Source organism: Athene noctua, chromosome 1 (genome assembly GCF_965140245.1).
Source record: "Athene noctua chromosome 1, bAthNoc1.hap1.1, whole genome shotgun sequence".
In the NCBI taxonomy this organism is placed as follows: Eukaryota; Metazoa; Chordata; class Aves; order Strigiformes; family Strigidae; genus Athene; species Athene noctua.
The window spans coordinates 126,372,353-126,399,402 of NC_134037.1; the positions used below are offsets into that span (position 1 = coordinate 126,372,353).

At 42.1% G+C, this 27,050-nt stretch overlaps 1 protein-coding gene across 8 annotated transcripts; it reads right to left on the reverse strand.

The window, feature by feature from the left end:
- Window positions 1–343: 343 nt before the first annotated feature.
- On the reverse strand, window positions 344–26,713 carry PLEK (pleckstrin). Of its 8 annotated transcripts, none has more exons than XM_074919881.1 (15): window positions 26,307–26,713; window positions 24,390–24,528; window positions 23,535–23,619; window positions 23,168–23,367; window positions 20,595–20,822; window positions 19,765–19,865; window positions 19,286–19,454; window positions 15,539–15,694; window positions 9,384–9,565; window positions 8,027–8,118; window positions 7,101–7,285; window positions 5,334–5,438; window positions 3,576–3,659; window positions 2,359–2,428; window positions 344–1,504 (listed from the first exon to the last, which is right to left on the reverse strand). In XM_074919881.1, the coding sequence occupies exons 7-15, from the start codon at window positions 19,331–19,333 to the stop codon at window positions 1,365–1,367; spliced, it is 1,062 nt and encodes a 353-aa protein (XP_074775982.1). In that variant the 5' UTR covers window positions 19,334–19,454; window positions 19,765–19,865; window positions 20,595–20,822; window positions 23,168–23,367; window positions 23,535–23,619; window positions 24,390–24,528; window positions 26,307–26,713; the 3' UTR covers window positions 344–1,364. The 8 variants fall into 8 exon arrangements, with proteins under 8 accessions (XP_074775982.1, XP_074775811.1, XP_074776073.1 ...); XM_074919710.1 differs by having other exon boundaries at window positions 23,461–23,619; XM_074919972.1 differs by lacking the exon at window positions 23,535–23,619 and having other exon boundaries at window positions 24,405–24,528.
- Window positions 26,714–27,050: the final 337 nt, after the last annotated feature.

The following is a 27,050-nucleotide window of genomic DNA, read 5'->3' on the forward strand; positions in this document are numbered from 1 at the left end:
GTTTTCTCTATGGTAAGCAATATTAAGGCAAAGGACCTTCAGGCTCATTAGCTCAGGTACAGGCATAATTAACCAGAATTGAAAAGAAGCTTTAACTCCAGATTTATGTTTAGCCTGAAGATATCTGAATAAGAATTCTTAAGAATAAGGCACCTTTTTAGATCTACAAACAGAATTTTAGAAGTTTTTAAGTTTACTTGCTCTCAGAAACATCAGTCTGCAACAGGAGCCATCTCCATGCAGAATCTTACATTAACTTTCAACTCCTGCTTCAAGTTTAAGACTTAGAAGTTCAATACAGTCACACAAAAATATAAAGATTGATGAGGTAAACTGATCCTGTCGAATAACAACGTTTATTTCAGTTACAGCAAGCACAGGGTTTCTTTTATGTTACTAATGCACAGAACCAAGGACCGAGTATGTTGCTGGAGATTAAAAAAGAGAAAGAAAAATCTAAACAAAATCACTTAAAGTAACCAACTCATGGATCCTTCCTCCTCTCCTGCAAGACTCTTAATTCAAATACAGGTCAAGTACATGACACCCTAGCAACTGCTTTGGAGATCTAAATGAAGAGAAACAATGGTCCTAGAGAAGATTCTTGTGGAGAAATTTAGCAAAGGTCAAAATCAGGTGATAAAGAAGTTGAACTGAGATTGCTTCGTGTTTGAAATACCATGGGAGAGACTTTTCCTACAAGGAAGCTCCTACCGCTCTCATTGAGTTGTACTTGCTTTCTGCATGGTGCTTCCATAGTTGTCTGGATTCTTCCCTTCCTTAACACTGAAGAATTATAAAGGAGTGGATTAGGTTTCCAAGTGAGTTGATCTCTTTCCTTAAATCCATGGCATTCCTTGTGCAGGTGAACAAGGCAGTAGAAAGATCACTGGCTGGTAAAGAAGAAAGTGTAAAGTTTCTCTTGGGAAGACTTTGAAATATCTGAAGATACTGAACCACAACACAGGCTGAATGGTAGGTGACTAGCTGAGTTCCTCACAGTTAGTGACGTGACTGTCCTTTGTTAATGGTGAATTCTCATTATCAGCTGTGGCAACAGGGAAAGGTATAAGGTACAGCCTTCCCAAGGGAGACTGATACTCTAAGAAGCACACACTAATACGGCATGTTCTATGCTATAATTTTGTAAAATATTTAGTAAAATATTACCGTAAAACAAGTGGAAAATGTTAGTTTGTTAGTGCCAACTATAAAATTGAAACTTACTATGGACCCTCACCCCCACCCTCAAGCTTTAGGATGCCTTTCTGAATGATTCTGTATTCTCTTGATGAAATGCCAAAATTCCATTTTGTTTTGAGTAATGAATTTCAGTTGTCTGTCTTCTTGCTGGGAGATCATCTTCATTTTCCAGTCCTAGCAACTGCCTGAATTGCTCTGATCCACTCTGTACGCTCTGCAGATGAGGCTGCTTGCAAGTAATAGTGGATTTCATTTGCTGTGATGATTTCAAAGAGGATGTTGTCAACATCATACTTCTTGGCTACAGGAAAGAAATGAGGAAGTCAGCTATGAGAGAATAAAGTCTTGTATTTACAGTGTTTCTTCCCTTACACACTGTAAGGGGATTTCCTTCCTTCCTACAGCTGTGCCTGATCAGGCCTTTGCAAACAGATTGGAAGATTGGGTCCATGAGATAGGTCTCTCTCTTGGAGAAACAACCCATAAATTCTGCACATTTCACCTTCAAGAGTCTCTGGTTAAATAATCTCCAATCATGGAAAGATCTGCAATCCTGCAGACAGGTCATACTCCCCAAACCTTCCCGTGCCTTGCCAGCTACAAAAACAAAGGCTTCAGTTATGTCATATCCAGAATCTCCAGTTCTTTTCATGTCTGCCTACACAGACCTTCTTGCTGGGTATGATAGTCTACCTCTCCTGTGGAGAGGAGAATGCACGAGATGAGTGTTTCTTGTTCCTTGCAGCAATACTTAACCATTGCTGTTCCCACATCTTCTAATTTTGGAAGGGAACAGAATGTGAACAGTAATAATATTTTGGCATAACCATTTCTAACGTAAAGCTTCCATCCCAAAATCTTCAACTAAAAAGAGCAAACTCAGCTTACTTTGTCTAAGGCCAGTTATCCTAACATAGGGATGGCATCATCCTTGTGACAAGTCTTTTCTAAACAACTGACAAAACACAAGATTCCCCATCGCTACCTTTACCACAGTATCCTCCCTCCTCCAGTAATTGAGACAGCAATAGAGAGACTAGTTACTAGAAGAATTACTGAACCATCACACATAGATTGCTTTTAAGTAAAAGCCACTTGCAATTTCAGGCAGATTGAAAGATTGTACCAAAAACCTTATGCAGTATGGTTCCTTACAGTCTGGCATATCTTCCACTGCTGTCACCACGCAGCCTCTCAAGTGAATTGCTCCTAGTGGTTCTTCTCCCTGGTGAGGATGTGAAATCAAGATGAAATGCAACACTTCTGAAACTGTTCACGTGTTAATATCTGGCTACAACTCAAGAATGAAAATAAAAATATTTGCTGACTTAGTATGTCACCTGGGAAACCTCAGGGGATCCTCAGTCTGTGTGTGACATGGAGGGTGGGGGGTGTGGTAGGGGGGCAACCTGAAAATAAATAGGAAATCTCTTTTGGGATTTAGAATTCAGGATTTGCAGAGTATTTTAGCATGTCCTGAACAAAGGTATAAGAAGAATATAAGCCTGTGCCAACTATAACCTTCCTTTTGATTTCACAGTGAATAGAAAAAAAGATGAGAGAGAAAATGAGTTGATCTTAGAAGCATTCTTGCCAAGTAGCAGGAGCAGCTACACCCTTATTTACAATGTGGCCTCTTGTGCACTTCAGGACTGCGATAGTCAAAGAATGAGTGAAGACAGAGTTTTATTGGCGTATGTTTCAAAGGAGCAGTCCCTATAAGCTGACACCTCAGCCCTTTGGGAGAGGAAAGGCAAGCTGTGACCACAGAGGTCCAAAACCCCTCAGTGTTGATTCTCCAGCATCTCTAGGCTGCCTCTGCCAAGGGGGACAGGCACAGCGTAAAGCACCTGTAACCCACAGCGGCACAGCTCCTGTAGCAATGTAGGATGAAATAAAACCTGTGAGCTGAATCTACCTGAATGCCAGCTTGTGGGGGGCAGGTTTTGCCTGTGGCAATGCTCCTTCCTTTCTTAGGGCAGAATTTGGCCCATTAGCATTACACAAGAAATGAAACACCATGCCTCATCCTAACACAGAAAATACCTCAATTATAAACTGCAAAATGTCTGTATTGTGTTCATTTGCACTTATAACCTTGTTCATTTTAATCAAGTGAGAGCACACATTAATTCTAATCAATCACAGATAAGAGGTGAGAGCACAATTCGGTGTTAGCTGCTCCCAGGTAGCCTCAGAAACCAGCCTTCATTCTGCTTTTCCAGAGGATGGCTAGGCCACATGAGCACAAACAGCCCCGCTGTCCTGCGTGGTCTTCCCTATCACACATTCCCATGCAAATACTCCATTCAGATATTTCTACAAAGCGTTGGCTTTAAAACAAACAGGGAAATAAACCAAATGTCTCTTACACCGGCAGGATCATAGTAGTGAAGATATGCAGGGTCCTCTCTCAAAACAAACTTTCTCACTTTCCAGTTCTTCCTCCGATGTCCCTAGGAAAATTCAAAACCAGGAATGTCGTGAACTCCTTTGCCTGCAAGTGCTTACAGTCAGCTTACCCACACATGAGAGAACAGGCAAATACAAAAGAGAAAAAGATTAATATTTTGGACAGGAAATATTCACTGGAGTAGGACTTGAACGTAGCCTTTCTGCATACCACTCTTTACACAAGTGGGCTATCACATGGGTTCCTATTTTTAATTTTTGTACAAGGCAGAACAGCTTCAATATGTGAGATTCCCTTAAACACATCTCATAGTCTGGTAGTTATGATGTTCACATGAGGTCTGGCAGAACGAGGTTTAAATGTTTGCCAGAAAACATGGCTGCAAAATTTCTTTCAGGACCTTGAACTATTGGCAGGAATGAGCTGAAGGTTCTTCTATACCTGTGAAGACAACAACAAAAAAAGGTTTATCTGGCTTAAGCACTTAGAGAGGGTTCACAGCTGAGAAGCTCAAGCAGAAATAACACCAACTTCCGATATGGATGTAGATGCCTCATTGTCTATTTTCAAGACTGAAATGATGGGTGGGGAAAATCTAGATCTGATGAAAGCATCCTCAGTAGAAGCAGTGACGCTTCCAAGCAGTGATCACATCTGGTCACTGAGGGTGACCAAATCCAGACTAACACTGGTGGAATGACATGAATCACTTCCTCCCAGCATTTCAAAATATTGATTTCTCAATTAGTTGTGCTGGTCACAAGAAAGCTTTTACTAAATAGGCAGATGGTAAATGTGACAGGGTAAAAGTTAGCAGAAAGTTGTGTGTCTAATTTCTTCCATTGCTTTTGAGTAGTCTGAGCAAAAGAAAGACAAGTGAGCACCACCAAAAAGTTCTTAGGAACTCCTAAGGAATATTTTAACAGTGGAGTTTTAGACTTGATATTAGGGAGCATTTCTTTACAGAGAGAGTGGTCACACACTGGAATAGGCTTCCTAGAGGCACAGTCAATGGCCCAAGCCCATTAGTGTTTAAGAGGCATTTGAACAATGCACTTTAACCTTTGGTCAGCCCTAAAGTGGTCAGGCAGTTGGACTAGACAGATGATCATTGCAGGTCCCTCCAACTGAACTATTCTATTCATTGAACAATCCTGGTCTTGCCTTCAGCTCACTAATATCTGCTTGTGATGGCCTCAAAAAGTAAGGATCTTACCATTATGTTCACCATATCACTTAAAGTTTTGCTGGAAAGGTATACAGTTATCTTCCGTCTTACAGATAGAACAGGATCAGACATGAGTGACTGAAAGGAGACTCTTTTGCTCAGGTATGCTGAAAAAGCCTGTGAAAACCGGCCACTACCCAGTTGTGTGGCTAGAGGGACACTGGATGGGCAGCCTTTTTATCTGAGTTCAGTTCTGCATTGTATCAATGACTTGTCACATCTCCTGCTCTAGCAGTCTTTCCTAATTAAAACTATAAACTGTCTTATTTCATAGCAAGAGCAAAAACCTTGCAACATTGGGCAAAAGCCCTGCTGTCACGCTACAGCAGGTGTTCTTTGTGCAAAGACAAGAGGGACAGACATGAAACCTGTCTAGTGTGGAGACAGCATAGGCTAGTTTCTCTCTTTAAAGCTTTTTGGTGTAAATGAGTAATCTTGTACCCATGCAATGTCAACCCAGTGACAGGATGGAACATGAACAATACTGACCTGTTTCAGCAGGCATCCTTGTTTGACTACTATGCCTCTGAATTCTTCTTTCAGGACCACATCATCATCACTGGAATTTCCCTCGCAGAAAAAACCACTGTCTGGCTGCGTGACCACAAGAGAAAATTCAGAAGTTACACAGCTGCTTCATGTTTATGTACACATACAGATCTGGCTTCTCTTTGGCTTGCTTCCACCCTTTTTTTTGCCACCCAAAAATTCAACCCTTTTACTGGAAAAGTCTCCCAGTAAGTTGAGAAGCGCTCCAAGTCACCATGGAAGCCTTTCAGTGTGAGGTAGGACAACACCAATGGGTCTCAGGGCATCTGAAGAGAGCTGGAGCATCTGTGTATATCTCAGAGCCTCCATTCTCCATGATTCTCGGTGTCACATTTCCTCCACAATGGAAGGCTGCCTCAATCCCATGACGTCACAGGTTTTTAAATGCACAGACAGCAGTTCATATGAAGCCATATCAGCACAGCGTAGCCATCCCTGCACCCAACACACCCTTCCTCTTCCTCCATCCATCACAACCATCTGGAATTTGGGGAGAAGAAATGCTCCATCCAGGATGTCTTCTCCAACAAGAACTGCCCCTAGTTTATGAAATTTACAATTTTTTTTTTACAGCTGTGATGTTGTGATGTGTGCACTGAACCCAGGCTGTCTCAGGATCCATGCATCACATCCATTCCACACCAGATAACTGTGATGCTACTTACTGAAACCATACACTGTTCCAGTGATGTAAATGCAGGTTACCATTTGTATGGCTTAGAGTAAATGTCTGTGCTGCCTACTTATATGATAGCAAGTTGGACATTGACCTGCTGTGGCCTTCTGCACCACATTGGTATTGAATCAAACTGAAAACAAGCTGAAAACAAGAAGAGCACACATGGGCTGCTAGGAGAAGTGTACCAGGTAGCCAGGAACTGGGATGGCCACACAACTGCCTTCACCAGCAGTGGCTCTGCTTCCATTGCTGCACAGGTAAAGTCTGTGGGGCATATTCTAGGAAAACAAATGAAGTAATGGGAGACTCATTTTGCTGAAGCTGAGTGATTCTATGTGGTAAATAGAAACAGAATTGTAATATTTATGCATTTTACTTGACAGAAGGCATACTTAGTTGTTAGCATAAGTTCATAAAACAAATATCTTTAAAACAGTATTTGATTGTGACTGTGATATGGCAAGTTCTTCAAGTCAAATCTTCTACAGAATAAGAAGCAATAAATTGAAAAGGTTAAATAAGCTACCCAGGACAGGTATTATTGTCAGATAGCAAAAACTTTTGCTTCTCTGCTCACAGGCAAGCTCTGTGTGTGTGTGTACACACACACACTGAGTCAGATTTGATGGCTCTGCACAAAAATGGGTTTGTAGCTTGTGCCACTCTGAAAAGCCCTATGATAATGAAGTCTCTTCCCTTCCACTGAACCATCAGGGGAACTGATGGCTAAATTCTGGTCACTGGTGAAATTCCCAAGAACAAAGTCTAATTTTAAAACAACCCAGCTTGATGTCAGCACTCAGTTCACACTTAGAAGGGTTCCAGAAAAAAAAAAAAAAAAAGTCCTGCTTACAAATATTAAGTGAGACAGTTCATTCCAAGCATCATGTAGAGACAGACAATTCACATGGATCTCTCCATTTCTGTACAACCTTTCCTCCACAACTTAGGAAACACAACAAGAAGCCTGAGAAAACCAGATCATCAGCAAGTCTGGGATGATTAAAAAAACAGAATACAACACTCACAAAGTAATAGTAGGCATCGCTGAGATCTAAGAAGGGGGTGTCTGACAGTCCCTCAGCAGCAGCCTTGGACGTATCCCCTGCAGGCTGCAGGTAGCCTTCACTCAAGAGGGAAGAGGCAAGCATGAGACCTTCTTTGCGATTTCGGATGGAGTTGCTAGACACCAGCCAGTCAATCACAGAGGTGCCTGATTACAAAGGAATAAACAGTATCAGCCACAAACCAAGACAAACACAAAGAAGCCTAAAAATACACAGGCAACAGGCCGACTCCATCTATTCATCAGTCTCCTGAAAGATGTCCTTAGTGACAATGCAGAGAGCTGATCTGGAAAGGTGCCTAGGTCATCCAGTGAGGTATAGCCAATCCACCTGATGGCAGGGGCCAGTACATCTTCAACACTGTACCTGAGGGAGAAAAGAGCTGGGAGGGGATGCAGGGCTGAGCTGGGAAGACTCAGGGACTGTAGAAGTACAAAGGACAGCCAAGCCTGGAGAAAGCAGTCTTCCAGGCTGCTATGTTACTAACGTAGTGCTGTTGAAACAGGGTGGATTTTGACTCTAGCACCCACAGATTTGATTTGGAGAAGGACAGGAGTTACAATGTGACATGGTTTGTTGATGAAAAATTCAGGAATTAATGATTTTTCTGGAGTTAAATGTTTCATGCAACTTTCTACAAAGATCTACTTCAATCTTTCTGGCACCGGTTAAATGTCTTCCTCCTCTCTTGCTTACCATGGCCATAGCAGAACACTTTTTCAAGCGTCATCCTTTAAGCACCCCCTGTGTTGGTCAAGAAAACTTCTGTCAGGCTTCTTCTCAAACTTCTCTGTGCTCTACAAAGCTTAGAGCTGTTTTATCTATCTTTAGCCTCTCAGCCCTGTGCTCCCTTTATTGTAAGGAAAAGAAGGACAAGAGCTCCTTACCTGTAAAGCAGTGATTGAACACTTTTTTATCTTTTTCCAGCTTCAATTCCTTTATTCCCTTTTCAGGATCCTTCATTGAGAGGTACAAAGCACTGTGCATACAAAGAATCATGGAAACTGTTAGCAAATAAAAAGATTTAGCCAGTTCATATAATAACACTGTTGTCATTCACGGGGTCTTCATGTTTTTCTGGTATAATTACTCTCTCTGCAGAGTTATAGCATGGCTTAGTTTAATCTCTTGAAAAATGTACGTTGCAAAGCCTGGAGGCCTCACTACATCACTGTCACAGTTGCAGGAGCAGATGTGGGGAGCGCACAAACAGCTCACCACAGCCCCATATTTTGAGAATGGAACGACTTGTGGTGACTGTAGTGTGAACAGAGGAACACTCACTGCTGAGGCATTTTCACAGGGCCCCACAGCCTCAGTGCCAATAGAGGAGCTCACTGCCTTGCACTATGTTTCCCCAAAGGTCTTTGACCAAGCATAAAAACTTGTCACTGTGACATCTCCAAAGCCTGCATGGTCTCAGAGGCCCTAAGTAACCTCAGTGAACTCTGGTGTGACTTCCTTCCTCCCACTTGCTTTTCACTTGCTCAGAACTCTAATTCCTTGGAGCTCTGGAATAACAAGAAGGATGAATATTAAATGTCACAGGCTAAGTCCTTTGGTCTGTTAGTCAGGGTGATCCTCTGCTGAAGCCTGTGAAGTCAGATTTAGTAGGATCTTGGCCCTGTGCAGTTATACTGTCTTGTAAGCAGCACTGCAGGCTCATTTGTATCTTGGTATTTACTGCTCAGAGGAAAAAAAAACAAAAAAAAAGTTGTCCTTAATTTTTTAAAAGTACTGGCAAACAGATAGTTTCCTGTGTATGCCCTTTTCTTCTCCTTTTGCCAGTTCCAAGTTCTTTGGCAGGCATCACTGTCCCCTCACCATCCAAAAACTAGGCTAACATCAGTGTTTCTTTGGAGAGCAAACAAAAGGTTTAAGAAATTTTTGTAATAAATTATATACTGTATAAAAATGCCTCCCGTGGAAGAATCACACTTTGGCTGGGATCCCCTCTTGCACTTCAGTGTGTGCAGAAATCTCCTTATCAGCAAAAACCTTTGATAAATAAGCATTCTTTGGTAAAAGAAGATGTATTAAAAATGATCTTCCCAGTTCTTATGGCTAGCTCATTTCTTTCACCTTCTATGCTCTGAAACTCTTAGTCATGCAGAAAGGACTCTGAGTGAAACCAGAGAGGTAGCATGGACAGACATGCTCATAGCTCTCCTAGACTGAGGTTACATATCTGGCACACAGCCTGCAGATGGAAGTAAATGGAGGAGCAGAGCTATGACAACAAACCTCAGGTTGATTGTTTCAGGCAGTCTGATAGACTTTCTTGTGGATTTTCTGGCAAACCTTTGGCCTCCATCTATGCAACGAATTGCTTTCTTGATATCTCGTACCCAGGCATCTCTCTCCTCCAGGTAGGCAGCTTGAAAAAAGTGGTCCTGCTGCTTGGCCACAGTGAGCTTGAAGACAAACTGGAATGATAAATTGTGGTTTTTTAAAAGTTACTGTGGTGTAGCCAGTTGGGCACGATTAACGTCGTACCACCATGACATACAGCCCACCTGTGCCTAAGGGACTGTGGTAAGTGCCTTAGAACCACAGTTAAATTAAAAAAACTCTGAAGAGAAACATGAACAGGCAGTGTAAATAACTGACTCCTTTTGTTATTTCCCTTTGAGAGATCCTGACATTGTCAGTACAGCCAAGGTGAGTGGCACTGATATAGCTGCTGATTTTAACTTTTGCTGGAAAGTTCAACACAGCTGAAAGACTGAAGTGCCCAGCCCCTGCAGGATTACAGGGGGCATAAATCTTTTTATAGAGATGTGGTCAGTCTGAAGGAGGAAAAAAAACCCCACATCATGTTGCTCAGCTACTGATTCACAAGGTGAGAAAAGGTCACAGTCACATTGGAGAGTATCTGAACACAATTGCAGCCTAGCAAACCTTTAAGGGCTTGGTAGGGAGGTGATGAATCCAACCCTTGGCTACACCTTATGACCACTACCTATCTAAACACACCAGTAACAATGGAAAGACTGTGTTTCCCAAAAATAAGAAAAGATCTTTTAAAGGTAGTTCTAAACAGAAAAAAATAACACCAACCTGAAAAAAAAAAAAAAAAAGCAAAAACCACAAAGTTCACACTGTTTGATCTCATTTTCATCCAGTGACCTTATGGATGGAAAATCTGGATCTAATACTCAGGCAAGAGGGTTTCCACTTCCTCTAAAATACAGTTCCCCATAAGTGGAACTGTCATTTGTTCTGTAGTTGTATTAGAATAAATACAACAGGTTCTCACTCAGCATGCATCTAAAAATGACAGGCTAATTAACAAGCAAACAACATGGCTTTTTGAGAGCAAGTAAAGCAGACACTAGTGTCAAAGAGCAAAGTGTGGTGAATCTACAGCAATGAAATCAAAACACTGAATGAGTCTACTGAAGCCTGTGTCAAAAATGGCACATGAACATCCCTAAGACGTATCTTCCAGACTGTTGCCAATAGGAAAAATTCTGGCACCCTGAAATTGCCCAGAAGTTCCACTGATTTTTAAGGAAGACAGATTTCAAACTTAGAAAGCAGTGGGTCCTCAAAAATCCATTTCAGACAGAAAAGTAACCATTTCTTATCTGATACTCTTCATATTTCCAGCAATACCAACATTTTCTATTATGCAGTAAAGAGCTACATCCTGAAAATCAATGTACAGTGCATGTGAAAAGCAGACAGATCTCTCCAAATCCCAGTATCCAAGACCCAAGAGTCATGCTAGCACACCAGATTAATAGAATGAACTAGCAAATCATTAAACCAAGCTTTTACCAAAGGGAAAATCAGCATTCTCCAAGTGCAAGAGCTGAGAAGCAACATACAGTGAAATGCTCAAGAAGAGTTTTCATTTCCAGTACACAAAGGAGACTGGGAAAGCTCTTTCTCTTAACTTAAGCTGTTAGAAATCTAGGCCACTAAGCTAGACATCCAGGCTTCCTCTGAAACTGGTGAAGATGTTGGGTCTTCAGTCCTAGAATTGACCGAGTCTCCCTCTGATCATGTGTATCTATTTGTGCTGTGAGAAAATCAGACCATTTGACTGAACTAAACACCAACATCTTAAATAGTTTAAGTTAGGACAAATGAATCTGACTATGAGCTACCATACATAATAATGCTATCTACAGGAAAGCCACGGGGAAAGCACAGAAAGCACAAGTATAGCAGAATTAACATCACATTAAGGAATGATCAAACTTCAGATCAAGAACAGCAAACAGTGGTGAATGCATTTGGAAATAAAATCTCAAAATACGCAGTTGCAGCCTTGTCTGAACAGGCTGTATCTCTGTTTAACAAATCCAAGATTGCTTCCTTTCCCCTCAGTACCTGCTTTTTGCAACTGATTTTGTAAACAAAGTGTATTGGTGATGTGCCCTGGGGTTTCAAGCTAAACCCCGATGCAGATACACAAGCCAATTCAGAAAGCTGAAATCTAATCAGATGAACATAGAAGTCTGCTCATGGCTCAATAGTCCTTGCTCCAAACTTATCGCAGGTAAGTAAGACTGGACTTAAAACTGACTTAATAAGAATTATCCCACTTTTCATCCTACAGAACTCCTGTCCTAAAAATATACTTTCATTTTTAGCTATATGAAGTAAATGTATGCAAACCAAGAAGAACCAGAATAGATCCCATAACAGGAAGAACTGTATATTTTGGCACATAACCAATGAGACAAATCAGGATGGAATGGAGAGGCATTGGATTCAGAAGTATAGTAAAGCTGAAAAATGTATGATACAGAAATCAAGATACCACATTTTCAAGGAATACATGTAGAAAATCAGATTTAATCATATTGGGCAGTAACTACTTGTAAGGACAATCCCAGTAATGGCATTGCTTACATGAATGAGCATGTTGCAGTTTTGAATGTTCAAAGAGTGCAAATTTTAGGAGAAAATATGTCTCCAGGGCTATTTGTCTATGAACTTGAAGAACTATCTCACCAGCTCAATAAGGAGGATCTGCTCCAACACTTGCTGCAGTCATTTGGATCACTTCCACTGACTTCAGCAAACTCTGCATCAGATCTTAGTTATGAAAAAGTGTTTTGGGTGCCTCAACCCCCAGGTCTGAGATCCTTCTTTTTTATTTATTCTCCCTCAGAAAAGGCCCCAGTAAACTCATAACGTAAAATGAAGCATAATGTAAAACTCATTGCAGTCAAAAAAACAATCCTCAAAGACTTTATCACCCTTCCATACAGATGCAATGCATCTTCTGCAAACTGGTACACCCTTGTTACTGATTTTGCTATCAACTGAAATTAAGTTACATTTGATTTTAATATGAGTATAGTATTAAGAGGTATTTTAGTAAAATAATTTGTTCACATTTATTGCATTTTTCACCAGAAACCAACTGCTACTTTAAAATCCCCTGTACAGTTCTGTACCAAGGCTGAAGGGAGTGGTCATAATTAGCTAGTGGAAACAGTTAGGACTTAAGTAACAAAGCACAAAATGATTTGTAAACAGATTTATGATGCATACATAGGACTAGAAGAACGCAAGTAGTTGTCAAGGTCCAGGATTAATGGGAACTGAGGGAAGTGACCATAACAACCTGCAAGTACCTGCCAAGAAACCATGAACTTTAGCAAAAGGTAATTCCGGCAGGGGGAGATTGCAACCACCAACTCATGGACCACCTATTCAGATTTCTAGACATTTCTAGACATTTCTAGCTTTCACTGTGCATAATCGAAAATAGGAGGAGAATATGTTAATGATTTCTTAGAGATTGTATGTTTATGTATGAATACTTAATGAATATGTATGAGTAAGTCCTATATAAGGTGTATGATTCTGGTGCTTGGTGTGTGTTGTTGGTGAAATGACTCCCCTGCGCACCCGGCTGTTAATAAAGAAGTGTCTGTCTGCTTATCTACATCACATTGATGTCAATAAGTTTTTATCCTGGTTTTCGGTGACATTCTCAGGCAGCCCTTTGGGCAGGTGAGGATTCCTCTCACTGCCTTCTACAGACATCTGATACTTCAGACCTCTCTGCCTATTTTGTAGAATGCATGTGCACTGCTGAATTATCTTTTCACTATCATTAAACGTGTTAATGACATTTCCAAACAACTACAATAGACCAATACCGATGTCAGTGCCTCTGTGGGAGTTAAAAATAAGACACAAACAATCTTCCCATGCAACTGTTTGGAATGTTTTGTGAGAAAAACTTCATTTCTACCATTATAATGTAAGATCTGTGATACTCTTGAACATAGTACCCTTCTCCCATGCATTATACCTCATGTATAGAGTAAGGAGTGCTGTGCTGAGACTTGTTAATTAGATAATGTAGGAACATGGTTTCAAATCAGCAGAATTAGAACCAGATGTATGCAAATATATTTAATTTCTGTTCCTTTATTTGGTTATTTAATGTTCCCGCCCCATGCTCTAGTCTCTAGATGTAATTATGCTTCACCTTTATTATTCATGGTTTGCAAAAGATGTAAAGCCAAGTGCTGTAGCAAAGAGATCCCAGGCAGTGCCCCGAGATGCAACCCATGCTGGCTGAAGCAGAAGGTCAGATCCGAAGCCGCAGGGGTTAAACAGTAAGATTTGCCCAGCCCTGCCCAAGGGTGGCTCAGGCAGGAGCCTTTAGCAATAAGGAAGAGTAAATGGGCTTGCCCAGCAATCAGTCTCAAACCCTTCTGAATCAGTTGGACAATCGCCCTTGTCAGCTCAGGGATCAAAAAACCTGTGATGGGCATGAGGTGGGAATGCATGCTCATACAATTCTTCCAGGCATGCTAATACAATCTCCTTCTGTGGACAACTCCCAGTACCTAGAGAGATCCAGGAAGAGCAAGCAGCTCTTGAAGATCCTGGTCTGGGTGAGATATCCAAGGTAATGGTCCTCTAAAACCTTTTGTTCCCAAGAGAAGCAGCCATCTACAACTTCTTTGACCCAGCACAGGATTGACAGCAACCTTTATTCTCTGCCCCATCCTTTTATTGTACTGCCTCAAAGAGAGCTTTTAAGTTAAAAGCTACATTTTCTTAATAGATCTAAGTCTAAAATGACTCTATAAGAATCGATTTATTTTTTTTTTACATGTAAATACGGAGTCTGCACAAAGAGGGAAAAAAAAAAAAAAAAAAAGAAAGAAGAAAAGAAAAGAAGGAAGGAAAAAAAGGAAAGCCAGCAAGTCCAAACCTGGGGGATTGGATGTCAGGGGATGCTGACTCCACTTACCACAAAACCTAAGGACAAGTATAATTCTCCTCACTTTACTCATACAAGAAAGTGACACTTGCTCTCTCATGTGCTCTCTTACACTTTCTTTCTACTTTTCTAACGCTCTCAGAGACTTCTATCTTTAGTCACACATCCTTGCGGTAAATTTGTTTAAACTGTAATTGGATAATATTTCATATTCTGAGGGAACCCTTTATCAAAGGAATTCCTGCGGGTATAATGCTTACGTGATGAAACTGAGTTGTTGAAATAACAAATGACTGATTAAAGGTATCATTCTTCACTCATACTAGAAATCTTGTTTTACCAACAACTATTTTTTGGGAACCCTGTATCAAAATATGTATGCTTGTACATTTATCTTTTTGTATCTTATTTTGTGTCGAATAAGATTCTGAATTTGTGTCAAATAAGATTCTGAATTTGTGATCTGTGTGTTTCACTGTGAACTTACTACCCTCAACCTTAGAGATCCCAAATGTGTAGACAACATTTGGACTACTTTCCCTAAATTAGTTTTGGTTTTTGCTCTCTCTCTGAGTGTAGATGTGACTCTTAGTCACTTGCAAAAGCCCTACAAGTAACAATGCAGTGTGTGATTAATACAGATTGCATGAATGTGAAGTGTATGGGGTCAGATAGTTACCAAATGGTAATAAAAAGGTTTGGAATTACATCTTTACTTGGGCATCTGTGTCACAGCAGTTATCTCCTTCCTGTCTGAGCAAGCCAATTGTTGCTCTTTGATAATAAGTAAATGTTTCCACTGCTCATGAAATAGTTTCCCACACCTTTATTCTGTGGCAGCTACATTTATATTTAATACAGGAGTTGCACCATTCCAGCTAAGTAGACTCACAACAATATAATTTAGCTCTGCTCTCTGACAGACTCAGATATTAAAAAAAAAAAAAAAAAGTAAAAAAAAGGAAACGAAACACTTCAAGAGGAGCAATTCAGAAAGTATCCCGATTTTTTCCTGAGCAGTCAAACTTTTCAAATACTACACAAGTCCAAGCCTGTTTGTGACCTTCTAAAGACAAGTGAGTGTTGCCACTAGGATGAGTGTAAGGTATCTATAACCACCAGCCTTTTGCCCCTTCAGTACCTCCAGGAGTGTAAGTATATTGTCAGTCATCGTTATTAAAAAAGTACTTACCATTCTTTTGCCAAAATCTTGGCATGGGCTGTTAACAGAGCTTCCTTTTAGTGGGACCATCCCTTTGGGGCTGTTGTCAGCCTTCCGCTTGTAGAATTCAATTCCATCTTCTAAGAGCACAACCCACATTGGCTTCCAGGTATTAAACATGCTGCCCTGCATCAATAAACCACTGTGTATATTATGCTCAATAAATCACTCTTCACATGATAACCACTGAAGATATGACCTTCCAGGGAGTGTCTGACTGACACTAAAATAACTACAGTTAGTGTCTCAAGGGGAACATAACCCAACTGCACACATCTTACTATGCAGTTAAAAAAAAATTGTTGTTATTCTTCTGATGACCATTAATTTCCCCTTGTAGTCACCCCAGCCATAAGTTTTTTCAAAATCCCATTGCCTCCCCTAGCAAGCGTTTCTTTTTAGTATCAATTAGTCCCAACCACTGGCTTCAAGATGACATAGTGGCAGTATTATGAATAATCCTCAAAATTTCTGGATGTGAACTGCCACATTAGGACTGCCTCATTAACTTGGGTACCCTGTGCTGTATTTAGGACTTGATGCCACAATACAGTCAGTCATTAAGACTCGATTGTCTGATAAGAAAGCACACATCTCAGAGGATTTCTAGACATATAAGAACAAACTGTAAGAGTAATGAATGGCTTAAGGGTCTGAGGCTGCAGATCTCCAGCTGCTGTGGTGAGGAATCAAAGTGCTTCATTTAATCTTTTAAAGCTTTTACTTCCTAATCCTGAAACACAGATGTTAGATGAAAGAAATACAGAGATAAAGACAGGGCTGGATCCAATGTACAATGAAACACAAAAGCAAAACTTTCAGGGACTCAGAGAGGAACAATCTGCTTCTCAATGATTAACTGCTAAAATTACTAAGACTGCTGCACTCTAGCTAGACAACCTCTTTGGTCCTGCCTGCAACCAGCTTCAAAAGTGGTCACAGTCCCAGATATCCAAGTGATTTACAGCTCAGCCAAATCAACATTTAGATGTACTGAATACCAGCAGTTCTTCTGATGAGTTACCAAAGCACAACCAACATTTGTGAGCCCCAAATAAGAGGCCATCCTTCAAAAATATTAGTTTCCCTTGCTCTTTCTGTTACAAAGAGAGACCTAAATTTATCCTCCCCCTTCTACAACTCCACCCACAGCATCCCTGTCCTACTCAGACCATGGTGGCTGAGTAGGGCTAAAGCTGCAGACAGAAGGAAGGCAGCCACCATTGTGCTGTGTAAATGGCTTGTTTTGATTTGTTAAACCAGAGAACTGGGCACAGTCAGTAACATTTGCATTTTGTAATTCTGCAAAAGTGAATAGAATAAAAATATGCTGAGTCTTCTTTTTTTTTTTTTTTTTTCCCAAATGAACCCTTTGTCTGTCACATCCTTTTTTGCTGCCTTAGCTTTCAAGAAAGGCCCTTTTCACTCTGAATCAGACCCTGTGTTCAATTACAGGGTGAGGAGGGAAACCTGTCAGCAGAGATCTTATTAAGAGCAGCCATCACTGAAAGCAGAAGGTGCCCCACAAAGTAATACTACCTTCCCAAGGAAAGTCACAGTGCTAGGGGCTCTCTGGAAACCCAGCTAAACAGGGAACTACAAGTAAGAGTGTCACCTGGGTACCACATATGGGTTGACTGCTACTTTCTTTTGATTTTTTTTTTTTTTAATTAAACCATGAAAATTTACCATTTTTTTGAGAGCCCAAATTGACCCACTGGTTGATTTTCTGCTAAGAAATCAATTAAGATGATGAGCCAAGACAAGAACTGTTGAAATTTCCTTTTGTTTGTGGGCTTACAATACTTCTACTCATAAACAAGCAAGTCCAGTACTTTCTGAACACCAGACTCTGACAGCTCAGCCAATGGAAGCCATCACAGTGTTAAGACTGGCAGTCTCAGATCCACACTATCAGCAAATCCAAACATGGTGACATTGGTCTCATCTAAAACATTTCATGAAAGACAAGCAAGAAGGATGCTGGATTTGATCTTCCTGGATTAAAAATCAAATTGTCACACCTACAACAAAGACTGCAGATGTAGATGGGCGTTCCCTGAATTACTCTCTGAAATCATTAGCCATTTTAAAAACACACAACTTCCCTTCAGTAGAACAACTTCTTTTTATAAGATCTGCAGCACTACAAGATTAGAAAATTAGTTCTTTCTTATGCTCAAAAGATGACACAAAGGCCCCAATATATACTAATAGACATTTAAGCTGACCTAAATCAGCACTGAGGTCTGAACCCACATTCACTGGGGGTCACATCGTCCCAGCTAAAGCACTGACCCCCAAGCACAACACTGTTCCCCAGCCTAATGTAAATATCTCTGCAAAGAGAGCTGTATCAAATCAAATTCTTGGTTTCACTTTACATAAAGGAGAGGAGAAGAGTACATAATTAGCAGGTAAGGTTAATCAGGAGCATGCCTGGCCTTGCTGAAAGCTGATTGTGGAATTTATAGCAACCTCACTGATGGATCAAACAACTGGTACCTGTCTGATTTGTATCTTCTTCTCCTTTTGCCCTCCAGCCCTTCCTCTAGTACACCGCTGCTCCTCACCACCAGCATAAACCCACTTCTGTAAGGACAGAGCCACCTATGAGGCTGTTCTAGGAAATGGGCACAATTTCCACTTCCCTGTTGCCATTGCAGCAGCACCCAACAGCAACTTTAGTAGTACCTGCACAGAGAGAGTTTTTGGGAACCCAGCAACCCCAAGAATCTGAGGGAATGACACTGCCACATCTGTATGCATGTTTTCCCCAGCATACCCAGCCAGGCACACAGTTTGGGATTGTCCCAGTGTCTAAATTTCCAGCCATTCCCCTGTCATGGATGAATACAGATCATGAGTCACTCGCTCTCTATATCAGGCCATTGGAACTAGAGACCTGCAAACTGCACAGCATGAATTTGGCTCTTTCCTTCCACATGACAGCATTACTGCAGCTTTACAATTACTCTCTTCCTTCCAGTGTCAGTGGAAACAAGACTGAAGAGCAGCCTCTTCACAACACTGGCCCCAGACTAAAGATCCCTCCGGCCAGCTGTTCTAATGAGTGACATTCTCATTTTGATGAGCAGAGACACCACAAGAGAGAGCTCCTCTCTTGCTCCAGGACTGACACTGTTTCGTTAGGCTGCTTTAAGCCAGACCGATCTCACAAAGGATTTAAATGAAAGTCAAGGCCTTACCCTACAGGCTCTACCACAAAAGACTCCAGAGCAGAGGTTGCTGTAGGGCTACTGCCTTCCCAAAGAACGGAAGTGCCTGTGGCCCCACACACTGTTTCCAGGCCAAGGTGACCTGACCTCTTTAATGTCACGATGCTTCCTTCATGTTTAACTCAGCAATTAAGTGCAATGGAGCAGGCTGTGGCCATTTCAAGCTGTGGCCTGTTTTGCCAAGCTTCCAGTAAGGGCATTAGGTTACTTAATAAAAATATAAATCTTTTGATCCAAAGGTACATCTGAGGTATATGCAAAATACCTTATGAAGTATATTGACAAGATATAACCTCTATCAAGTACCTCTATAATCACTAACACCACTTTGTTTTACTGCTCAAGGAATTCTGTTCATTTGCCTATTCTTCTGGAAGAAATTATTTTTTTTTTAAAAAATGAAGTGTGTTCCCCTACACCTCCCCAACATGTTCAAAGTTAGCTTCCTCCTCCATGCAGTCCAAAACTGCCCACTTACCTTCTTAACCAAGTAGCCCTCCCTTATGCGCATTGGTTCTCGCTCCATGTCTCAGGCAATCCTGCTCTCAGGTCTATCAGCGCTGGCAGTTAAGTTCCTCTGGCAGCAAAGTCCGTGGGCTGGCGTTTTTACAGTACAGCTGTGTCACTTTCACAAGTTCCTCTGCCTGCTAATCACATGAAAACAAGCCCATTTCCTCTTACAGAGTAAGAGATAGGGAAACGCAGAGGCACGTGTTTATTTATAGTTTACCTCTGACAGAACAGGCTACAGCCTGACAAAATGCATAACTGTATCAAATACAGCCAGCCTTGATGACAGAGTCTGGGGAAACTAAATAAGCATATTAGTGCCCATTCCCAAGAACTTAGGCCCACTCTGCAAACACATGAACTCTAGCAAAACAACAAACAGGGCGGCATGCTGTGTTGCTGCTTGGTGCATGCCAAAAGGATCTCAGAGACAGGTTTCCAACTCACCGGTTCTGTCACTTCATCTCGTCTTTGAAGACTCAGTGGGTGAGCACCTGGGGCCTGGCAGGGAGCTGGAGGGCCCTCACTTAAAGATGATGCGCCCTCTGCTGATAAGAGAAATTTGTTTATCGGACTTAATCAGGTTTTGGAGTTCGATGCTGGGGCCTCCCAAAGAGGTTAGCTGTCAAACAGGCATAAATGGACTAGACCAGCACACTACATAAAGTGTCGCAGAATGTCACTTTCTATGAGCATCTCTGACTTGCTGCAGAGTTCATTTGGCTACAGTTGGTGTGAGTTTCAATAAGGCTAAATGCAGGGTTCTGTGCTTTGGCCACAACAACCCCCAGCAGCGCTACAGGCTTGGGGAGGAGTGGCTGGAGAGCTGCCAGTCAGAGAGGGACCTGGGGGGGTTGACTGACAGCCGGCTGAACAGGAGCCAGCAGTGTGCCCAGGTGGCCAAGAAGGCCAATGGCATCCTGGCTTGTGTCAGCAATAGCGTGGCCAGCAGGGACAAGGAAGGGATCTTACCCCTGTACTCGGCACTGGTGAGGCCGCACCTCGATTCCTGTGTTCAGTTTTGGGCCCCTCACTCCAAAAAGGCCATTGAATGACTCGAGCGTGTCCAGAGGAGGGCAACGGAGCTGGTGCAGGGTCTGGAGCACAGGTCTGATGGGGAGCGGCTGATGGAACTGGGGGGGTTTAGTCTGGAGGAGGCTGAGGGGAGACCTCATCGCCCTCTACAGCTCCCTGAAAGGAGGGTGCAGAGAGCTGGGGATGAGTCTCTTGAACCAAGTAACAAGAGATAGGACAAGCAGGAATGGCCTCAAGCTTACCAGGGAAGGTTTAGACTGGCTATTAGGAACCATTTCTTTCCAGAAGGGGTTGTGGGGGTTGGAATGGGCTGCCCAGGGCAGTGGTGGAGTCCCCATCCCTGGAGGGGTTTAAGAGTCAGGCTGACCCAGCGCTGAGGGATCTGGTGGAGTTGAGAACAGTCAGTGTGAAGTTAATGGTTGGACTGGATGATCTTCAATGTCTTTTCCAATCTAGATGATTCTGTGATTCTGTAAAAGATAAGACAAAGCCATAGTCTTCCAAAAGTTGATATATACCAGAGACACAGTTCCTCTTCCCCATATAGAAGGAAGAGTGGTGGTACACAGGAGGCAATAAGGAGGCTTCTGCATTGCCAATAGCAAAATAATCTCCCATGTACAAGACTCCAACTCACTTCTACAGCTGAGCCCATTCAGATATGGGTTGAGCCCAGGGTTACTCCTTCTGTCACCTCTGCCACTGGTAAAGATCCCCAAACAGGGACTTTTCCACAGACAGAAATTCCTGCTCTCTATTTGACTCTCTTTGTCTCAGCCCTTACTCAGAAGTATGCAGAAGTCTAACAAGGTCTGTGATAGAGGATCAGAGGATAAGAAGAGCCCTCAGAGACTTTCTCTGGCCATTCCTTGCTGATGCCTATTTAGGGGTTCTCCCAGATGAGACTCCACTCCTTTCTTGGTTACCTGTATTAGTGCTTCACTATCCCAACTGCTGAATGTTTCTCTTCACTGTCTGAATTCAGCTATTCCATTCCAGACCTTTCTCAGCTAGCTGCTGCTTAAATGACCCCTCCAGTCTCATCTTCAGGCAGAGCACCTGTCTGTAGCAGCAGTCTCAGGCTATACACTTTGCAGTGCATTCTGCCCAAAGCACACCTTTTCATGATGATTTTATGTATTATTAGGTCATTTGGATTTTGTTTCTAGAACCTACAGAGTCTCAGTACATTGTTCCTTTACTCCTGTAAATCATGCTATTGCTGTAAGGGCCCTAGTTGCTGACCAATCCAGTCACCCATTAGACCGTTTGAAAATCAAAGATTCAATACATGCTTTCCAATTCTCTGGCTGTCAAGTGTACTTGACATCAGCCAACAGATTCTAAATCTATTAGAGAGACAGTAACTCACACCTAGCTAATAAAAGCTTCACGCTCTTTGGAAACAAAGCTAAAAAGTGATCACTAAAGTTTTATCACTAAAAAGTGATCAGAAAGCTTTGTGCCACATTTACAGTAAAGAATCTGCCTACCAGTCCCAGGGCCTGGAATGAACTGAAGACACATCCCAAAGTTGAGATGATCTAACTGAGTTTCCGTTTCTGTGAAGGCTCCCTTCACTTCCCATAAGCCTTAAAATGATGCCTAATAAACTCAGGAGCTTGTAGGCTCCTCCTATATAATGTCTTCTTTGGTCAGTAATTCCTTTTGCTTTAAGAAGGTGAATTATTTCCTTCTCTTCCCTTTCATTCCAGTGGTTCTGTCTTTGGGAACAGGTACATATTTTTTTTTACTCTGATTGGATAACGCAAAAATACAGGTCATAGACAACAACAACTCAAATTAAATACCTTTCACTATAGTTAAAGTATCCCTTTTTTAGCTGCCTTGAGGCCATAATGCTACAGAGCCTGGTCAAGCATTAGAGACAAAGAAGTTGCTCACAGTTAGTTCTTCCTTCTGTCTCTACCTTGCAGCCCCTCAGACCTGCGGAAAGGAAACCCCTTCCCCAGCTGGAAGTGCTTATGGGGAAAAAAGACAAAAGAATCTGCCAGCATTTTCCTCCCTGCAGGCAGCCTTTCCACATCTTTTCCTGCTCATCTGCTCCTGCTGATTTGTGCTGAGTCAGGATGACAGGGCCCTGCATAATTAATCGATGATATGAAATGTCCAGGGACAGATCCTCTTCAACTGAACATCTATATAACCTTATACTAAAAAGTAGTTTAATCTGAACAGAAAAGGATGCTGACTCCACACTTTCACAAAGCTCAGTTTCTTATTTACCTGCATGAAGAGCCCTTGGAAGTGTGAAATGCAATTCTAGACACAGTGGCACCAAGCCAATGACTCCAGAATTTACCATTAGCTACTTAAGGATCTCAGTGTCAAAGCATAAAATTACCTCCATCCAATATTAGCTGGAAACAACTACTTTTATAACACTTCTTTCCTCTATATTGTTTCCATTTCATCTTCAAAACTCAGCTATTCCTTTCACCCTTCTACCTTACATGTCTGAAATAATCCTTTTTCTTTTAACACTGAGGCTTGGTTTCATTTATCACAGGTCACCACCGGGGAATCAGCACTTCCTCTTGCCCCAGGCAGAAATGTGCTGATCAGCGAAATCATTCATGTGAAGCAAAATGTTCCTTAACCATACAGTGGCCACGGCAGGTATGAGGGATGGCCTGGACTGCTCATGCATGTCTTCTTTATGCAGACATTCCTAAAGAGCAGCACCAGGCATGAGAGCAGAAAAGCTGTATTTCTTCTAGCTCTCCACAGAGCAGAGGATAGAGCTTTGTCTAGCAGAAAGTAACCTGCATTGTGGAAACCTGCCATCACTCACACTGTTCTCCCCATTTCTGTCCTTAGTAGGTAAAGGTGTGTGATGCTGGATTAGCAACATTTGTCACAATAGCACAATCTGCAATAGAGCTCAGTATCTTAGTTCAGTTTGCTGGTAAGTGATCTGTTCTTGTACAGGAGATCTTGCTGCCGTATTTCCTCCAAAATTCTGGTTTTTTTCTGCCACCTCAAGGTCCACTCCTGCAAGCATTTAAAAAAAAAAAAACAAACAAAGTGATCAACCACATTTATCTGAGCAAGGGATCTAGCTGAGAGACTGATGGGCATTTATACCGAAAACTGGAACCATATCTTTGCAAATAAACACGTCATCTGCAAGGAAGACAGGCAGTTTCTCAGCTTTTTACTTCAGCTTCACTGCTCTCTCAAGCCTTTGCACAGCTGCTCTTCAAACATGTTTGCTGCGTTGTAAATGCCATAAGCCCGCTCCATCTGTAACACAGCACGTGAGTTCTCCATAAATATGCATCTCTCCAGCAAATCAAGCTGCATTTCCAGCAGAAATTAAATCAAAAGCCCGATGTTCAAAATGATTGGCTACACGGGAAAAAATAATATGCAGAAGTGGTTTGCAAAGGTGATAGACTCAGTCCAGCTTATAGTTCAGTAAAACCCTTTCTCGCTTCTGCGCAGAGGCAGAGGTCTCAAAAGAATTACAGTATTAATTGGAGAGCTGGCAGGTGCCAGTCTCAGCACAATTCACTCCATACGGAATCACACATATGGCTATTTTTAGCAAGTGAAAGATTGTGGCTTTGGATCCACTTCTCAGAAAGAAACCCAAACCCGGAACATTTCCAAATTTAGCACTATGTAAGGAAAGGAATCAAAGAGGGGCAAGCATGAAAAGACTATTACAGGTATTGTCCATGTCACCTTGGAATCTAAATGCTGTGGGCTGGCTGCCATAAATGAACCATCTTGTTCTGCCTCAGGCACATTTTATATATTTAATTATTGTAGAGTTACACAGCAGGATTAGTGCATTAACTCTAAGTGGGAAGGCCTGCATTAACGATAATACTGAAACGTTTATGCAGTTGACATATTATGCATAGAGAGATTACATTGAGTGGATGCAGTCAAGAAACCAAATTGATTTCTCCAGAATGTTTTCCAGACAGATTGGACCAGCACAAAGCATAGGCCATGACTTATCTGCATATTAACTCTGGCTTTTCATTGGATGCATCCTACCTCACCTGTGATGCACTCACTTCTCCCCTGCAGTAGTCCCCCATCAGTGATACATGCAGGTAATGTAGCTGCAGCAGGGAAGTCCTAGGCACAAGAGAGAGGTCTTGGAGGATGACGCTGCAGTGTGAGAAGACTTTCCTAGTTCTGGGAAGAAAAAGAGAAATGAGAATAGCTGTGCATGCTGGCTGCAGCTCACTTGAGGGTGGTCACCACTCCCTTCAAAAGCACTAAGGGGTTCAAAACATAAGACGTTATCAGATCAATGAAAAGCAAAGCAATAGCTGTGTTTAAAATTCCTTCTTCATAGAAGTTCTGCTCTCACCACTGTTTCACTTTCACATGGTAAAACAGTTACTCAGCCTATGCACACATAATCCATAATATGATGCTTTTTTAGTGTTCTCCCTCATGTTTGCCACTTTGCTATAGTGACCTGGAATAAAGTCACAGCCTGATCTGTGTCCAGACAAAGATGATCATTCAGTCAGAAATAATAAGGGAAAAAACCTCGTTATAGATCTGACCTCTCGTGTACTTGGGAAACTAATTGCAATCAATGTTTTCAGCTACACACAATTTACTACAACATGATATGTCTGGCCCATGAGAAGAGTAAAACTGATCCCTTACAATAGCCATTATTCTTCACACACCGCTTTAAGTGGTACTATCAGATTCCCCATGTGTAAGGCCTCTGTGATTTCATACTGAATTACATTGAAACTTACAGAAGTGGCAGTTGCTGCAAGGAAAACTTTCAACAAGCCACAAAGTGCAGCAGTTTCAGCAGAATATAATGAAAAATGGGAATTCTTTTGCTATGAGCAAAAAAGATAGGGAGAAACATGAATGTGGTCTTTTGTTATGAGATACATGTCTGTATATAGCAGCTGCTTCCTCATCTGAAAACCTGTGCATACCCCTTGACTATCTAATAACTTCAAAGATATTTTCAAGCCCATTCATTGTTGACCTCAACAATGCTTAGAGGGATTAATTTTACCTAGCTTTTGGTGGACTGCTTTTGAGGACCTTTAAAGTCAGCAAAGATCATTGCAACGAATCTAAGGAGTTCAGTGTATGATTTGTGATCAAACGTTGACCCCCCCCACTATGGGCTGAGTTGCTCCTGCAACTTACTACTTGATTAGATGCAACTACTCTCTGACTAGGTGCCCTTTGACAATACAAGTCTTAGGTGACTCACCAAGCCCAAAAGATTCTCCTTAGACATCAGCATTGATAATGCCACTACCTCACCATACACAGGGAAGTTAGGGTTTTTTTAATAGCATTTGTTTCACTTTTGACTGTTCGGGGGAGAAGCAATGACTGCATCGTGTAACAACTTCCCTATAGGGGAGTCCCTGCTGCTAGTGACTGCTATTGAAGGTATGATGTTACTTACAAAGCTCATCACATACACAGTTCTGAGAGGCAGGGATCTTGCCTTGCCCTTATCTTTGGGGAAATCTGGCTGTCTGGACACATTAGGAAGTCTATTCTTATCTAGATACCTAACCAAGGTAAATATGAGAGGTTTGGGTGGGTTTGGGGTTTTTTTTCAGAGGTTGTTTTCAACAGAATGTATTCTTTTGCTTAACGTTCACAATAAAATTAATTCCCTAATTAACTTGCATGCACTAAGAAATGCAGCTAGGTAATGCTGTATCTTCCATTTGGCTTAGCAATACTATGTTTTCCCACCACGTGTACATCCTAGCTTTAGGAAAACAAAGAAAAGGTCAGGTACAGTGCAATATGTAGCTGTGAAATTCTCCTAACAAAATAATTAATTCTACCATAACATTTAATCAAACAAAAAATATATCTGTAGTCCAAGTCCCATATCAGACATAAGAATGTTGCAGTTTTAACAGCAAACAAGAACAAATGCAAAAGAATGGGAAGGATGCACAAACCTGCTCCTGGGTTAAAAGCAATCTGTTAGGTGTGAATGAGACCTGTAGAGAGTTGAATTATGGTACGACTTGCAGTTTCAAAGGTCCTTCTCCTTGCAGAAGTGGTACCAGCCATAGATAAAGAGTAGTATTAGATTTAAAGAAATAAGATTCTGATCTGATCCTGCAATTAGAAAAGGCTTTTCTCCTATTAAAATAAGAAGATTGCAATAAAGTGATTTTTAAAAAATCTCAACAGAAACCCTGGACCAAATATTGATGTTGGCTTCAGAGAGCAAGAAACTGACCCTCAGTCTAGGCATGCTAACTCACAAAAACCTTTCTGCCGTACAAGAGAGAAAGAGCCTCCAAACCCTATCTTTGCTCTCCGCCCTCCCCTCCCTCTCGGGCACTTTGGCTGTCGTATGCCGCCAGGCGGATGCTTCAGCCCAGCCCCGAGGGCTCGATCAGCCCGCGGGGGACGGCTCCCGGCGGCGAGGCGCCCAGAGGTGCGGCTGGGAGGAGGCTTCCCCCCGGGGGGGCGGTTGGGAGTGGCGTCCCCCCGCGGTGGGGCGGTTGGGAGGGGGCTGCCCCCGGCGCGCTGCCCGCCGGCGGAGGAGCCCGGCGGGTCTCTCCCGCCCCGCCCTCGCCGCTGTCCGTGGTGCTGAACGGCGGCGGCCGCCCCGCCCGGTCCTGGCCGGCCCGGGGCTCCCGCGCTCGCTGCGGGGAGAACGGCGGGATTAAGGCTACAGTAATCGGGGCCGG